We start from the raw sequence: 18,697 nt of genomic DNA, 5'->3' as shown, positions 1-18,697 counted from the left end.
GATCTCTTGGAGAGGGTGTAGAGTGAACAAGTCCTTGTGAAAGTGAAATGGCCGTTCATTTGAATGCAAATGCTATGTAAAAGCCTAAAGCCCCTTGACGTCAGCCCAGCAATTGGGGGCCCGTCTATACAAGCTACCAGTCACCTGGAAACCGTCAGGGTAGGAAACGCCTATGGAGTAGTCGGAGGGGCGTGCAGCACAGCTAAACTGGTTCCCTACTGCTTCTCAAAGTCGGGTTGGGACCTTATAGGGACTTCAGGATGCCTTAGGGAGCTCCTTTCTCATATCCAAGCCACTATGTACAGAAGCTGCCTTTTGGAAAAAGAAGCGGACATGTACTCGAGCACTCTCAGGAGCCCCGCAGGAGGTGGCACCGCCGGGGCTGGTGCCACTGGGGATGGTGGGAGTCCTCTGCCAGCCTCCAACTTCGCAGCAGCCCCTTCTTATGCGCACTACATGGGATATCCACATATGCCCGGTATGGACACTCACGGGCCACCGCTGGGAGCCTGGGGGTCACCCTATAGTCCCCCTCATGAAGACTGGAGCGTGTACCCCGGGCCATCCAGTACTATGGGTACGGTCCCCATGAACGACATGAGCTCGAGCCCCGCCGCTTTCAGCTCACCGGAATATAGCAACCTGGGCCCCGCAGGGGGTGGAAACAGCGGTAGCAGCCTGCCAACACCAGCCGGAGGATCACTGTTCCCCATCGACGCCGGCATCGCAGACGAGAGTTCTAGCAGAAGCCGTCACAGCCCCTATGCATGGATGCGCAAGACAGTGCAGGTGACTGGTGAGTAACCGATACCAATGCTCTGATCCTTTCCCTTCCTTTGCTTCTTCTTTACTTCTCTTGGCCTTCTGGTCCTCCTACTTCTCAGACTTCTCTCCGGACAGCTTAGCTAAGGAGACCACTACGTGGCTTACTGCCCAGGGCCCCAGACCACAAGTGACCTCCCTCGCTTGTGCCTCTGCTCAAAAACAGAGTGTAGTGCTTGGAACTAAGCTGACAGTAGAGGACTTCTTCATCATTTTCTGATCAGCCAAAGGAGCAACCGTGGTGACGATGGACATACTGAGCCACAAAGATCAAGATCCAACCCTACCGTTGCCCAGATGGGAAAACATTTTCACGGGGAAGGTAGGTGGGTGAATGAGGAGAGGACAACTACATTTCTCTATGCTCAGTCACTGCTGTTTGCCTGTTTCATTTCAAAGCCTTCTTTATCTGAGCAGGTCGGCTTCTCCCCCAGATTTGGTGATGGTCAACTTAGATTCAGTGCTTGATTGGCAATAGGAGGTCCAGTTTAGCCACAAAGGCCCTGATGGCAAAATGGCCTCCTCACCATGAACTCTCAAGGAAATTCCAGTTTCCTTTACCCAAGCTGGCAGGAGCCAGCTGAATTCAAACCAAATGCCTTGGTACAACTTTCCTTCCACCAATGGAAAGCTACAGCACACCACTGGGACATAATAAGCTGCTCAACCCTTAACATCTCTGGGGTGTGCACCAGTATCAGCCCCAGCATCAATAAAGTTAAAGGGATTAAGCCCTTCTAACAGTACAGGCAGGCATTTCGAGGTGCAGGGACTGGATACAGGCTTGTCAGGACACATAGGAAAGCCCAGAGATCTCAGCCTAATGCCAACTCACACTCCTACCAGCAAGCTGCTGGTTGGTGGCTACTGGGAGGAGGGTGTGCACAGGGGTGTGGGGTGTGTGGGGGGGTGGTATTCTGCATACTCTGCTTTAATCTTGTACAGGGGCTGGAGGAGGGAGGTGGGGAGATGTTTGTTTTCAGCTATAGTTGTGCTTTTATCACATTCTTATTATTCCAACTCATCAATCCCTTTCATTAGAGAAAATTAGTAAAATTCAGCTAACACTTTCATCCCTCTGGGGAAGAAATGACATTCCAATAGCATTTGCCCATAATGATTATGCTTCTGCTCACAATTCTGCACTTTTTCTCTGCTTAAAAATAGCAAAAGCAAGAGGGTGGGTAGGGGACCAAATTTTATCATTGAGAGTACTCAGCCTGGAGGAGGCAGTTCCAATTGATTAGGACACTACTAGGGTAGCAATCCCAAATTAAGAGTAGAGCTTAAATACTTAGCTCTAAAGTGTTTGTAAGTAAGTCTGCATATTGCTTTTTGAAATAAGAGTGAGTCGGTGGGCTAAAAAGAACAGAAAGTAAGCTTAGGGTGGGGCACTGTCAGGGCTGTTATTATATCTAATCTTAGGGTTGTAATTAACACCTATTCACTAAGACCTAACCATCAGCAAAAGACACAAAAGCCAGAAAAGTGGCTGCTCCAGTTTAGGATTATGTTTTGAAATACTTTAAAAGAGGAAAGTCACTAGTATGTTGTTCGGAAGACAAAACAATGGGAAGAAAAGAACAAGATAAAACAATTATCTTGAATCATGAATTTTCTGTTTAAAAGAGAAAATATGATGGGTTTCTCTGCTTAATAGTCTTCATTTGCATTTGTCAGAGTCTCTCTTTTGTATAATTCTGGTGCCAGGAAAAGTTTAGAAAGGGACTCTAAATTACTCTATGGAGTCTTCATCATTAGCTCAGTCTTCAAACCTTGCCGTACAATACCCTCTTCACAAGATTTTCTCTCCAACTTCTATGAGAAATTCTAAATCGAATGATTTTAGAACCTCACTAACTTGTGGCAGCCTATCCTATAGATGAGGCTTTATTAAATTCAATCACCATTTCATTTTAATGTCTTATAAAAATACCCCTTTGTTATATTCTTGCAGCCTAAGTACATATTTAGCAATGATTTAAGAATATGATGAAAAGTATGGACCCTCTTCCAGAAAAATGCACATGTACACACTTCATTTTTTCCACCAGATTTTTAAAATTTTTATCTATTTTTTGGTCTTGCCAAGCAGCATGCAAGATCTTAGTTCCCTGACCAAGGACCAAACCCATACTTTCTGCAGTGGAAACACAGAGTCTTAACCACTGGACTGCCAGGGAAGTCCCACATATGTCCTTTATTTGAATAATTTTGGGAGACTCATGGATCCACTGAAATCCCTTCCATAGATCTCAGGTTATGAACTGATAACCTGAGAAAAAATTAAACTGATCACCTGTCTGTATCACTCCAAACCAAAAGGTACCCATTTGTATGCTTAGTACATAATGAGTGTTAAACAAATATCTGTTAAGTGGATAAGTCAGATCCTCCTAAATTTTATACTTCGCTCTGTAGTATTATAGGACATTTGACTTACGGCTGAGAACAAAACAGATGATCTACAAAATGGAAGTAACCCCTCCTTGATTATGGTAGTCAAATTAAAGCTCTTTATATTATTTAAGAATGTTTTAACTAGCCTTAAGTTAAACAAAAATACGCATATTAGGGGACAATTGGAAAACATTTCATAGTGATTATCATGGCATTTGATTTTTGAATGACAGAAAGGGGACTGACATACAGAATAAATGACTGTCCACTAAGTGATTTGATTTAAAAGTGAGATTATTTTTTTTCCACTTTGTTCCCTAAGTAGTCTGTTTGAAAATATACCTTGTTTTAAAAATTATGTGAAAAGGAACCTGATAGAGATATTCCATGAAAAGTTCATCATTTTAATATTTTAAACATTGTCAGTTTAAAAGTTCAGTATTTTCATATTTTAAACATTGACAGCACTACTGTAAGAATTTTTTCATTTTGTTTTTATTTTACCCAGAGTTATAGCCTTGTATGAGTATTGGAAAGGCAGTAACCCTAACAGGGCTAGAGAGGGGCTTTGTTTTTAGGCTTGGGAAAGAAGAGGAGAGAAGGAAGTGACTTTGAATAATTCTGATTAACCCACCGGACAAAAGACAGAAAACCAAAGAAGTTAAAAGGCTTTCTTCAGTTAGGACATTTCAGAAAATGAATTACTTAGTAATTCCTAATATCATTATCTTTCTTGGTTTTGACCATTTTAATTGGACAGTTTTTATAAGTGAATTTATATGCAATTTTTAACTAAAAGCAGCAAAAGATTACCATCGCATGGAAACTCATTATGATGGTGTTAATTACACTCTGTTCCCTATGGAAAGGGATTGCTGTGAATCATCTTTACCCTCGCTGTCACCATCATCATAATCCTTAGGTTTGGAGAGTGCTTTTCTGCCTGTCACAGTCAGTCTGCATTGTCACAGCCAGTCTCTCAAATGAGCACATTTAGGTGATGATAAGTCATCATATATAATGACATTTGTTTGCAAACCCTGTGGGGATCCTGTCTCCTTATTGGAACTACAGAAGTTTGTCAAAGTCTTTGGTCAGGGCAAGTAATGAAATCCCACTACAGAGCTTTGAAGCAGCCCTGTAGATTAACTACAATAGTGCTGGAGAAGGGGAATCCCTCACCCTCGGCACTGTCATAGTCTCTGGGAGAAGAGAATGGCTTGAACAATAAAAGCTACTGCTTTTAGCACTTTGTCAGTGTTTTAGTATGGAAATATGGTTCTATGCTCCACTAGAAAATGTCCAAAACCCAGTCAATCAGATTTCATCATTTAAGGGAAGAGACAATGGAGTAAGTGGAAAGAAAATAGCTTGGGAGGAGGGACACAAGAGGAGCACCAGGAAATGAGAATTCACTTCTCTTCATTAAACGTGCAGTCAGTATTTCCAACTAATCTAGTCTTCTTGAGGTCTGAGGTCTTATCCGTAAGATTGGGGCAACAGACTCTTTTTTTAACACTTTGCATGGCTTTGATATGCAGCCTGGCTCTTCCTCATCCCTCCTTTCTTTAGGGGTTATATTGCCGGAAAGGGTGAGGATTTTCATGGCAAATAAAGAGGCCTGGTATTGACTTTATTGTCCTCAGAAGAAACTGCAAGAGGGGAATTTATGACCAATGGGGGTGGGAAAGAATTGCAACCTTCCAGAATTCTTGAAGTCTGCTTACATTTACTGATTATCAAAGAGTTGAAAACAGACACACACACATTAAATTGTAACTTCTGCCTCAAGTTAGAATTTAAACAGTCACTTTGGTATTAGGAATGGTTTTAGGGAACATTAAATTGTAACTTCTGCCTCAAGTTAGAATTTAAACAGTCACTTTGGTATTAGGAATGGTTTTAGGGAACATCTCTTCAAAGATATACTTTGATTCTAAGGTTTGAGGTTCTAGAACTAAATTAAACCTCAATGTTTTCATTGTGGCCTCAAATATACATTCTGCCTTTGTAGCATACCAAATGCCAGAACTTCGGTTTCCTAGATTCAGAAAAGCAGTTGAAGTTTGTTTTTTGTATCTGTGAGTCTGTTTCTGCTTTGCATATACATTCATTTGTATTATATTTTAGATTCCACATATAAGAGATAGCATATAGTATTTGTCTTTCTCTGTCTGACATTTCACTGAGCATAATGTTCTCTTGGTCTCTCCAGGTTGTTGCAAATGAACCTAACACAATATTGTGAATCAACTATACTTCAATTTAAAAAATTGATATAAAAAAATCCCATGAAAAACAAGCAAAGAGAAAACCAGCTCATTGTTTGGGCCTTTGAGATAGATTAACTGACTGGAGCTCATCATTTTCCATTTTCAAGAAGGAAAGTTTTGTTTAGTTCTCTAGTCCATGAGTTAATCCTAAAACATATCTCTCATCTAGAATTTGTTTCTACATTCACGTCCCCCCTTTTTTTTCTTTCCTGGAGATGAAAGGGTGTCTGACATTTGTTTAGGGCTTGTAAATTCCAAACCAATTGGCTGGTGTTCCTGAATGTAAAGAGGGTTCAAGATGGGATCTGATGCTATGTAGCTCCTTTGTTAAGCTTGTGCTGCATCTTAACACCTCAATGGAGTTTAGGGAAACACTTTAAAGAAACCTTTGTCTTACAGATTGCTCCCCAAAACTTCACATCAAAAACAAGCAGGGAAGATCAGAAGGGGTTTGCCAAAAGCTATAGAGAAAAGGAGGAAGATCCTGGAGGGGGTTAGAAAAATTGAAAAGAAAAAGAAACTTCCTAATCACCTTTGGAAAATTTAAAAGGAGGAATAAAACTCTATTTGAAGGAAGGCATGAGAAATTAGTTAAACGTTGTAACACAAAGCAAATGTTTGGATATCCTTTCAAAGAGTACTAGAACACCCATTTTATTCTGGCAAAGTCAACGCCCCCTACTTCCCCCTCTCATTTTCCATTAGGAAATAAAAATTTGTTTAAAACTCCCCCCAAAAATCCCTGGAGAAGGAAATGGCAACCCACTTCAGTATTCTTGCCTGGGAAATCCCATGGACAAAGGAGCCTGGAGGGCTACAGTCCATGAGGTTGCAAGAGTTAGATACAACTGAGTGACTAAACAACATCAACAACAAAAAAACTAAACTATTTTTTCTAATAGGTGAAAAGAAAGTGAAAATGAAGTAGCTCAGCCGTGTCTAACTGTAGTCTTCCAGGCTCCTCCATCAATGGGATTCTCCAGGCCAGAGTACTGGAGTGGGTTGCCATGTCCTTCTCCAGGGGATCTTCCTGACCCAGGGATTGAACCCAGGTCTCCCACATTGCAGGCAGACGCTTTACAGTCTGAGCCAGCAGGGAAGCCCATAGAGCTATTGTAGAACAGAATTCAAGTGACAATATATGTTTTCTTTTAAAATGACTATCCAAATGAAATTCTCTCTAGAATGTGCATGTAATAAGAATGTCAGTATCACAAAACAGTTTGCTGCACTTGGGCCATTCTTGCGCTGCCCAGCGTATTTAAACTAGGAATAACATTTGGCACACTGGACTTGGAGTCAGAGGTATGTGTTTGGGTCCCCATTCCTAAGCCCACTAGCACAAAGCCACTTACCTACACTGAGCCTTGGTTTCCTTATCTATACAATGGGATTAAGACACATTGTGCATAAGTTGAAAGGGTAGGTGAGAGAGAGGTTCAATAGGAGACAACATAAAAGAACTGTATACAATATAAATGGAAGTGCATGTATAATGGATGGTGCTACTATTACCAATACTGTTCTCATATGTGAGTGGGAAGGGAATGAAAATCATGGCTAAAGTGTTTGCTTTAAAATGCTTTGGTGTAACAGTATGTCGGTGGTGCTGTGATGGGTGTGTTGAATATGTGTGTGTGTGTGTGTGTGTGTGTGTGTGTGTGTGTGTGTGTAAAATAGCCACAGATGACAAAGTACTTAGTGAAGAAATGGACTTATGACATATTTGGTGCAAAAAATGTACTTGTTTTATATTTGAAAGTAATAGCTAAGGGTAGGAACAGTGGCTCTGATTCCTCCAACCAAAATAATCTCCAAAGGAAAAAAAAAATATGATTAAATACACTCCTTTCTCCCCTAACAGGGAAAACCAGGACAAAAGAAAAGTACCGTGTAGTTTACACAGATCATCAAAGGTTGGAGCTGGAGAAAGAATTCCACTGCAATAGATATATCACCATTCGGAGAAAATCAGAGCTTGCAGTCAACTTGGGCCTTTCTGAGAGACAGGTACACCCAAAGTACATTTAACATTTTTCATATAAGCATTTCAATAGGCTAAGATTTTAAGCACATCTGTAAGCAGGAGGGAAGCAAAAGAAGACTAAGCCATTCTCCAAGCTTTCCTAAAGCCCATATGTTTCCTATTGAACCTCCTAGTGTGGTGGGCACTATATAGGTGTGGAAACAAGGGTGGGGACATAGTGGATGGAGAAGGATTAAAATCACCATACAGTTGGTCAGCCAAGTCAAAACCTTGATATAATTTCCCAAGGAGTTATAATCTATGTGTGAAGTTGAAATCTGTTAATCATGGCAATTATCTGGCTTATATCAGTCAAACTGTAACAGTAAATGAACACCAATGCTCATACCTGAACCAAGTTTTTCTATTATTCAGGCTAGGAGATTTAATTTTCTGTGGTCTATGTAATCAATCCTATGATTCCTGCCTCAGATTTAGTTTACTGTGGATACTCAGTGAAAATTAAATCTTGGCAAGAATCAGTGGTTTCCACTCACCCAGATTTTGACATGACATAACTACTTGATGTTCTTTTTTTTCCACTAAGGTCTAAGAGTAATCCTGGATATCAGAATTCTAGAACTGTAAAGTCCATTAATGTCTTATCCCAAGTAATCTACATTTCAACCATTTATAAAGGCACACAGCAAGAGATATCGTACTTCCTCACCCTTGTTCACCCAGTTCTGTTTCATTAACCTTACTTAAAAAAAAAAAAAAATTTACATGGCATGTAGGATCTTAGTTCTCAGACCAAGGGTCAAACCTGTGCCCCGTGCATTGGAAGTGCAGAGTCTTAACCTCTGGACTGCCAGGGAAGTCCCTAACCTTAGTCTTTTAATGACAGATCATAATCACCTTTGCTATTTAAATCCCTCCCTTTTCATCACCATGCCTCAGAATCTGCCATTTTATCATTATTTATTTTTACCTGTGCAACAAAGATGGTGAGTGAGGTATAATGTAAAGACTACTGCATTCAGAGTCTGAGGCCCTGGGCTTGATTTCAATTTCATCTCATGAAAGATATTTTCCCTCTCCAAGTCTCAGATTTTTTAAAAACCTCTTGTCAAATGGGCATACTTCACAAGGTCATTGTGAGGCTCAAGTGATGCATGTGAAAGGGCTTTGTAAATATTAATACTAAAGCCCCGGAACAATATCAGCAATGACTTTGAAAAATGCATTCAGTATGTTGTCCCATTAAATCCAAAGCATTTTTTGTTTCAGGTGAAAATCTGGTTTCAAAATCGCAGAGCCAAGGAGAGAAAGATGATCAAAAAGAAAATATCCCAGTTTGAGAACAGTGGAGGCTCAGTGCAAAGTGACTCTGGCTCCATCAGCCCTGGGGAACTACCTAATATTTTTTTCACCACCCCATCTGCGGTCCGTGGATTTCAGCCTATCGAGATTCAGCAGGTCATAGTCTCTGAATGAAATCTGAATGAAAGAAAGGCAAAGAGAAATCGAAAATGCCCTTCCTTTAGCCTTGTCTTTTCAGTCTCTTAAGATATCAGCAGGGGAGTTGCAACATTAGGTAATAATTCCTTGTAAGACAGTATTCAGAATAAGTGGATGCACCATGGATTGAAGATAATTCAAGAATCACTTACTGTTAGGAACTATACCTAGAAAACTCCTGTGTGTGATGCTATGTCAGTCACTCAGGGAACTTGGTGGTAAGCTGTATAATTGAAAGCTACAGTCACAAGCCCTTGAAACTCTATTCACAATTTTAGAAATTTGCTTGTAATAGACCATAAAAAACAGTTCTGCCAGGATGCACATTTGTATATGTATACTTGTGTTCATCATTTGATGCTGAGTGTGTCCTTTGATGCTCTTTTTGAGCTGGGGAGAAGGTAAGCAGAAAGGTATCTATCTCTAGCTACCTTTTCAAGTGTCTGATTCAAAAGCTAACAGAATTTTCATAACAAGACAAAGGTTTATTAAAACATCAGGAGGTGATTTTGAATCTGCTGTCACTTGTTATTAAAAATAATAAATATTAAAAGGTTTTGTCCCTTGCTCATACTTGTCTAGCATCAGTTATCTCAGAACTTCCAATCTGCAGTGTCAATTTCAAATCCTGCCAAAACAATGAAATCAGACTAGAACAACACAGTCAGCTTGGTTGAGTCATTAGAAAAGGCAGCTCTTCAACACTCAAAGTAAACTCTTCCCCTATTCTGCCTCTCTATTCCATTTACTGTTAGAATCTGAAACGGCAGTGAGATTGAACATTGAGTACAAGGATAGTATATGTTCTATAGTTTCTCTCATTGCTATCATCTCTAGTCTGTTCCATTTTACCTACCTATCATGTCAATGCAATGTGGTCCAAGAAGCTGCAGTTTACAGGTTACAAACACATGACTTAGGCTATAGTGAGCAGAGTCGTCTGGAGTTTGTTGGTCCAGTTTATTGTTTGCATATCCAAGTGGTCAGAAGCTGAACTCTGAATCATTTTAAATTGAGGTGGTTTAAAAGAAAATGTGATTAAAATAGAAAATCAGAGCACAACTTTCCTTTTCAAAAACCATCTTTGGGTTTGGAGTGAGAAGTTTATCCTCCCCATCGTTATGAAAATCTCAGAAAGAGGGTGCCACTTCATTGCCTCCAATAAATATGGGCCAGACAAAAGGTCATCTAAATTGCTGATCACAGACAATCAGCATTAAAATAAGTCCTTCCAATCTAATAAAGGGAAGGTGGGAATCACAAAGGTGAAGAAGCTAACTTCTGAGTGTATTTGTCTATTTACACCAGAAGTTAGCTTCCTCACCCATAATATCCCCCAACAAATGTATACCTTTGGCAATAGCAGTTGGATTCCCCCAAGGATTGTTCTTTCCTGCTGTAAACTTTTTGTTCCACAAGGAAGAAACATTTCTCTATTTTTATAGATTTTAATTTTATAGACCCTGTTAGCAAAGCCACAATATAAAGCTTTTTTTCTTAGTAGTACATTGCAGCCACTTCCTCTAAGAAGACATGTTGATTCTTTCTCTGAAACCTGAGAAAAATATATACCCCCTTCTTTTATGGTTATATTATGGTGGTGTGGAGAAGGAGGCAACAGAGGATGAGATGGTTGGATAGCATCACCAATTCAATGGACATGAACTTGGGCAAATTCCAAGAGATGGTGAGAGATGGGAAAGCCTGGCATGTTGCACTCCATGGGGTCACAAAGAATCAGACACAATTTGGAGACTGAACAACAACAATGGTGGTATGTGCTGGAGGTATATAGACAAAAAGTTAAACACAAAAAAGTAGGTTTCAATAAAGAATTTTTTCTGGTGTTTGGGGGTGAGATTCAGAAATGAAAACATGCCAAATGACTGACAGTGTTGAGCTAGGGTAGCAGGATTACGCAGATTTTCTTCTTTTCATTGCATTTCAAATGTATGCTGTTTTGTAATAGAAGTTTCCTTAAGAAACATGCTTTCTCCTCAGACCTTTAGTTGATCTTCAAGTAATTTGGAACTTTAGTGTCTACTTATAATTTATAGAAGAGTTTCAACCTCCTAGTTCCTTACTTAAGGAAGGCCTTTGATCTAGTCTTAGAGTTGTTCATGTACAGCTACAAAGATAAGTCTTTTGTAGCGTCTGACTTCTTTTCAAAGGAGAAATGAAGCAAGACGCAAGGGATGTTTTCTACTCTTGCTTTAGATCCAGAGAATCTAGCCGTTTTCTTCAGTTGGAACATTTCAACATTATCAAACAAAGCCAAGAAGGGCAGGAGGAGCTAGCAAGGGAGTTGGGTGGTAGGAGGAAGGGGTATATTATAACAGGATATGAGGAACATTGGGGGGGGGGTAGCAGACACATTTATTCGGAGAAGGCGATGGCACCCCACTCCAGTACTCTTGCCTAGAAAATCAAATGGATGGAGGAGCCTGGTAGGCTGCAGTCCATGGGGTCGCGAGGAGTCTGACACGACTGAGCGACTTCAATTTCACTTTTCACTTTCATGCATTGGTGAAGGAAATGGCAACCCACTCCAGTGTTCTTGCCTGGAGAATCCCAGGAACAGGGGGGCCTGGTGGGCTGCTGTCTGTGGGGTCGCACAGAGTCAGACACGACTGAAGCGACTTAGCAGCAGCAGCAGCAGCAGCAGCAGCAGCAGACATGTTTATTATCTTAATTCTGGTGATGGTTTCATGAGTTTATACATATATCAAAAAATCAACTTTTATACTTCAAATATATGCAATTTCTTGTATGTCAGCTATACCTTCAGAAAGGGGCAAGCAAATGTAACAATGTGTTTCCAGCTGTAATAATACAGCAGGGAGGTACTCACTAGAGGAGTTAGTCTATGGAGATAGTCACCTTAGATAACTTAGATTCAGCCCCCAAGTAGGATCACTTCCTTGTATACTCATGTCTGAGTGTGCTGTTGAGGAAGGACACCAATAATTCATCATTGATGATTCTTTCATAAAATGATGGCGGATTTGGAGTGTAGGGAGAGATCAAGATATGTTGGCATTGAGTCTTGAAGTATGAGTGTCAATGCAAAGCAAAGAAGTCCCCGCTGTGTTCTTCCAGAACCAGTATTGTGAGTTGGAAGTAAAAGTAGCTATTCACATCTAATAGAAAGAGAAGCACTTGTCAGAGGTGGGATCAAGATGGCAGACTAGAAAGACCCTGAGCTCACCTCTCCCCACAAACACATCAAAACTACAACTACATAAAGAGCAACTCTCACTGAGAATGACCTAAAGATTAGAAGAATGGCTCTCCTACAACCAAGGCTGTAAAGAAAGATCCACACACAGTTTGGTAGGGAGGCAGGAGAAGTGATCAAGTCAGGGCCTACATCCCTAGTGGGTGACCCAGCAGGCTCAGGGATCCTCCTTAGGGAGCAAGGGGTTTAAGCCACATATTAGGCACCCCAGCCATAAGGTCCAACATTCAGAAATCAAGCTCCCTTATATGATTCGAAAATCAGTGGAGCATAACGGAGAGATGTAAGAAACCAAGCCTTCACTCTTCAAGAGCTCACACACAGACTTGTTGGCTTCCAGTCGCAGAATGGATGCTGCAGATTGAAAAAATGAATGGTGCTCTGGCCAACCTGCCAAGACTGCCACAGCATGCCCCACAGCCTGTACCAGGCTACCACTCCAGCTCCTCTTGCTTTAGAACTGCTCCCTACTAAGATGGAGGCCACTATTGCCAATGCACATGTTCTCATTGGGGAAGGGACAGAGACAGCTTGGGCCACAGTCTTACCCTTAGCCAGGGGGTAGATTGCCTTTGCCAGTGTGTACATACACCAGGGAAGGAGCAGAGCCTGCTCAATAGTGTGGCTCCAACTCCTCTGGCCCCAACTCTGCCTTTCACAATGACACACACACCAGGGGAAAAATGAAACCAGCTCAGAAGTGCTGCCCCAAGCCCTCAGGCCCCAGCCACAATTCCAATAGGGCAGCAACTACTATTGTGCTTAGGAGAATCCCCAATTCACACTTGGCTCTGTCTCTAGTACGTCTGATTCCAGCCCTATCTCCAGCCCAGTGTACCCAGAGAGAATATGTAACTCATGAACACTTCAAATCCAGTACTCCCAACAAGCCACTAGGCATATGCAGACTGCACAGTGATGCCTTCACACAATGACATGGCTTCAAGATCAGAATAGGTAACCATCTCCCCTAATTTCATAGAAACACAGAAAGTTAAACAAAATGAGAAAATAGAGAAATAGGTTTCAAATGAAAGAACAAGATAAAGTCTCAGGAAAAAACCCTAATGTAACAGAGAAAATTAATTTACCTGAAAAAGAATTCCAAGTAGTAGTAATAAAAAGGTTAAATGAACTGAGGAAAAAAATAGGTCAACAGAAACAGAACTTTAACAAAGAATTAGAAAATACAAAAAAGAACCAATGAAGGCAGAAAAATACAACTGAAAAGAAAAATATACTAGAAGGTATTAACAGCAGATTAGGTGATACAGAAGAAATATAAACTATCCAAAAGATGTAAAAGTGGAAATCACCCAATCAGAATAGCAAAAAAGAAAAGCAATTAAAAGAATGAGGATAATTTAAAGGATCTCTAGTACAGCATACTAGCATTCATATTATAAGGGTACCAGAAGGAGAAGAGAGCAAAAGGGGCAGAAAATGCATTTTATGAAATTATGACTGAAAAATTCCTGAAGAAAAAAACAGAAATCCGGTTATAAGAAACATAGAAAGTCCCACAAAATGAACCCAAACAGACCCACACAATATATGTCCAAATTAAAATGGCAAAAAAAATTTTTTTAAGGCATCATATACAAGGGAACCTTCATAAAACTATTAGGTGATTTTTCTGCAGGAGGTTTGCAGGCTAGAAGGGAGTGCCATGATATATTTAAAGTGCTGAAAGAGAAAAACCTATGAACTAGAATACTCTATCTAGCAGAGTTATCATTCAGAATTTAAAAAGATAAAGAGCTTCTCAGAGAAGTAAAAATTAAAAGCACTCATCAATACTAAACCAATCTTACAAGAAATGCTAAAGGGTTTTCTTTAAATGAAAAAGAGAAAGCTACAACAAGAAATAAGAAGTTACAGGAAAGGAAAAATTCAACAGATAAAAGCAAATATGCAGTAAATACAGTGGATCAATTACCTAAATAAACCAGGACAATGGCTAAAATACAAAAATTATAAAATCAAATGTAACTACAATAAATAGTTAAGGAACAGATATGGATTTTTAAAATACGACAACAAAAACACAAAACATGAAGGAAGGCAGTAAAAGATGTAGATTTTTTTAGAATACATTTGAACTTAAATGAAAGTGAAAGTGAAGTAGCTCAGTCGTGTCCAACTCTTTGTGACCCTGTGGACTGTAGTCCACCAGGCTCCTCCATCCACGGGATTCTCCAGGCAAGAGTACTGGAGTGGATTGCCATGTCCATCTCCAGGCGATCTTCCTGACCCAGGGATTGAACCCAGGTCTCCCGCATTGCCGGCAGACGCTTTACTGTCTGAGCCACCAGGGAGTAAATATACATACAGGTCAACTATATGAACTCCATGATAGCAAAAAATAAAAAACCTACATTAGAAACACCAAAATTAGCAAGAAAGGAATCCAAACATAACAGTAAAGAGAAGCATTAGCTTCCAGTTCAAGATGGTGGTGCTCGTCTCCCCCGTAACAGCAGCAAAAGTGCAACTATCAGCTGAGCAACAGTCCACAGGAGGATGCTAGAACCCACCAGAAAAAAGATACCCCACATCCAAAGACAAAGAAGGAGGCACAGCAAGATGGTAGGAGGGGCACAATCATGATAAAATGAAATCTCATACCCACTGGGTGGGTGACTCAAAAACTGGAGAACAATAAGACCAAAGAAATTCTCCCACTGTTGTGAAGGTTTCTGAAGACCACTTCAGGCTTCCCAGCCTGGGATCTAACAAAGGGACTGGGAATCCCCAGGGAATCTGACCTTGAAGGCCAGAGGGGTTTGATTATAGGACTTCCACAGGACTGGGGAAAACAGAGACTTCAGTCTTGGAGGGCACAAACTAAATTTTGCACACACCAGACCCAGAAGGAAGGAGCAGTGACCCCACAGGAGATTGAATCAAAATTACCTGCTAGTGTTAGAGGGTCTCCTATGGAGGCATGGTTCTGCAGGGGCTCGCCACAGGCACAGGGGCACTGGCAGCAGCAGTCCAGGAAGATCCCCCTTCATGTAAGTCATCTTGTAGGTCACTGTTTACCCTACCACAGAGCCAGTAGACCACAGGGCTAGGTTGCCTCAGGCTAAGCAACTACCAGAGAGGGAATGTAAACTCACCCATCAGCAGATAATTGACTGAGCAAGGCCCTGCCCACCAGAGCAAGACCCAGTTTTTCCCACAGCCAGTCCCTCCTATCTGTAAGCTTACACAAGCCTTGTAGCCTCCTCCATCGGAGGGCAGACTAAAGAAGCAAAAGAACCACAGTCCCACAGCACCTAAACAAAAACAAAAACAAAAAACCCATTACAGAAAGTTAATTAGGATGAAGAGCAAAAAGTTATGTCCCAGATGAAAGGACAAAGTAAAACTCCAGAAAAACAAATAAATGAAGTAGAGATAGGCAACCTCCCAGAAAAATAATTCAGAATAATGATAGTGAAGATGATGTGGGATCTCAGGAAAACAATGGAGAGATGCAAAAAAATGTTTACCAGAGACCTAGAAGAACTAAAGAACAAACAGAGATGAATAATACACTAGAGGGAATCAATAGCAGAATAATTGAGGCAAAAGGATGGGTAAATGACCTGGAGGACAGAATGATGGAAATCATTGTTGCAGAACAGAATATAGAAAAACAAATGAAAAGAAATGAAGACAGCCTAAGAGACCTCTGGGACAACATTAAATGCACCAACATTCTCATTATAGGGTTTCCAGAAGGAGAAGAGAAAGAGAAAGGACCTGAGAAAATATTTGAAGAAATAATAGCTGAAAACATCCTTAACATGGGAAAGGAAATAGTCAACCAAGTCCAGGAAGCACAGAGAGTCCCAGGCAAGACAAACTCAAGGAGGTTGAGACACACAGTAATTAAACTGACAAAAATTAAAGACAAAGATAAAATACTAAAAGCAACAAGGAAAAAAACGACAAATAGCATACAAGGGAATTCCCATCAGGCTATCAGCTGATTTCTCAACAGAAACTCTACAAGCCAGAAGGGAATGGCACTACGCATTTAAAGTGGTGAAAGGGAAAAAACTATGACCAAGAATACTCTACACAGCAAGACTCTCCTTTTGATGGAGAAATCAAAAGCTTCCAGCCAAGCAAAAGTTAACAGAATTCAGCACTATCAAACTAGCTTTACAACAGATGCCAGAGGAACTTCTCTAGGTAGGAGACACAAGAGAAGAAAAAGAGGTACACAAAATAAATCCAAAACATTTAAGAAAACAGTAATAGGATCATATATATCGATAATTACCTTAAGTGTAAATGGATTAAGTGTGCCAACCAAAAGACATAGACTGGCTGGGCAGATGAAAACATATACATATATGCATTTACACTTACCACATCACTCTGCTTGACACCCCCCCACACACACACACAAATTGTATGCAGTTATTTATATTGTTAGGTTAGTCATGTTCCCATTGTGGCTTGCAATTACAATTATCTTTCATTTTTTGTCTGGCTATTGATTGTGAAAACTAATAAACATCTTTTACTATTGTGATTATGTAACTGTTAATCTCTTAATAGACTTGTATCATGATTGGTCAACAGAAAAATAATAGAATTCTATGTCACCAAAACTACAATTTAATAGAAAAACATATAATCACTTTTTAAAATCCATATGCTTATCAGAATTACCTTGGAATTTTTTGAAAAATACAAATACCTAGGTATTGCTATTCTTCTCCAGAGCTCCAGATATGTTTCTAATGAGCAGACATGTTTTAAAAAGATGGACTATATGATGATCTTTTAGTTTTATCTAGTTTGTTTCACTTTTTCTATTTCATATTCAGTGCTCCCATTTCATTTAGTTTGCTTTCCAATTTCTCCATCTTTTCTCTTTTTTTAATGTTTTTTCTCAACCCTTTATTGCAAGCATAGTAGAAAAGCTTTTGTATATATATATATATATATATATATATATATATATATAAAATGTGTATAATATGTATATTTTAGAAAACATGAAATTTGCCTAAGAAATTTATGACACTTTGATTCCACTTGTTTAACTTAGTATAAGTAGAATACTAGATTTCTAATTTAAAATAGATATGCAATAAGAATGAAAATTTACTATATACCACAGGGCACTGTAGTCAATATCTTGTAATAACCTATAATGGAAAATAATTTCAAAACTAATATGTGTGTATATGTATAACAATCACCTTGCTGTGCACCTGAAACATTGGTTTTGTCATTCAGTCATGTCCAACTCTTTGCCACCCCATGGACTGTAGCCTACCAGACTTTTCAATCCATGGGATTCTCCAGGCAAGAATACCAGAGTGGATTGCCATTCCCTTTTGCAGAGGATCTTCCCAACTCAGGGATGGAACCCTGGACTCCTGCATTGCAGGCAGATTCTTTACCATTTGAGCTACAGGGAAGTCCTCCTGAAACATTGTATGCCAACTATTCTTCATATATATATATATATATATATATATATATATATATATATATATATATAAAAGAAAAAAAAATCATCAAACCACAAAGGAAGAAAGTAAATGAAAAAGAACAGAAAACAAGTAACAAATTTGCAATAAGTATGTACCTATTAATAATCACTTTAAATATCAATGCTCCAATCAAAAACAGAGTGACTGAAAGTGAGGGCTAGAAAGAGATATTCCATGCAAATGGCAATGAAAAGAAAGCTGGGAGTAGCAAAGCTCACATCAAACAAAGTAGATTTTAAAATAAAATCTATAATAATAGACAAAAGAATTATATTATGATAGCAAGATTAATATAAGAAGAGGATATTATAATCATAACATATATATATATATCTCTAATACAGGAGAAACTAAATAAAGTAAATATTAACAGGCATAAACAGAGAAATTGACAACAATGTAATAATAGTAGGGGATTTTAACATTCCATTCACATTAATGAACAGTTCATCTAGATAGAAATCAATAAGGAAGCAGTAGCCTTAAACAACACATTAGATCACTGTACTTAAAATATACCTACAGAACCTCCCACTTGAAACAGCAGAATACACATTCATTTTAAGTGAACATGGAATGGTCTCCTTCTTCAGGACGGGTCACATATTAGGACACAAAATAACTTTCAACAAATCTAAGAGGATTGAAATTATGTCAAGCATCATTTCCAACCACAATGGTATGAGACTACAAAAAATTACAGGAGGAAATATGGGAAAACAAAAACATGTGTAGATTAAACAACATGGCCACTAAAAAACCAATGAAGATATCAAAGAGGAAATTTAAAAATATCTTGAGACAAATGACAATAAAAACATAACTTTCCAAAATTGATGGGACACAGCAAAAGCAGTACTAGTAAGGAAGTTTATAGTGATACAGACCCGTACCAAGAAACAAGAAATATCTCAAATAAACATGTAATCTACCATCTAAAGGATATAGAAAAAGAAGAATAAGCAAAGCCCAA

The 18,697-nt window shown here is 39.3% G+C and overlaps 1 protein-coding gene across 1 annotated transcript; it reads left to right on the top strand.

Annotated features, from left to right (window-relative positions):
- The first annotated feature begins 297 nt into the window (after positions 1–297).
- On the top strand, positions 298–8,958 carry CDX4 (caudal type homeobox 4). The gene is made up of 3 exons (XM_052663879.1): positions 298–796; positions 7,360–7,505; positions 8,752–8,958. Exons 1-3 carry the CDS (start codon positions 298–300, stop codon positions 8,956–8,958), a joined length of 852 nt encoding a protein of 283 aa, XP_052519839.1.
- Positions 8,959–18,697: the final 9,739 nt, after the last annotated feature.

This window comes from Budorcas taxicolor, chromosome X (genome assembly GCF_023091745.1).
Source record: "Budorcas taxicolor isolate Tak-1 chromosome X, Takin1.1, whole genome shotgun sequence".
In the NCBI taxonomy this organism is placed as follows: Eukaryota; Metazoa; Chordata; class Mammalia; order Artiodactyla; family Bovidae; genus Budorcas; species Budorcas taxicolor.
This window is presented reverse-complemented; position numbering and strand designations above follow the sequence as displayed.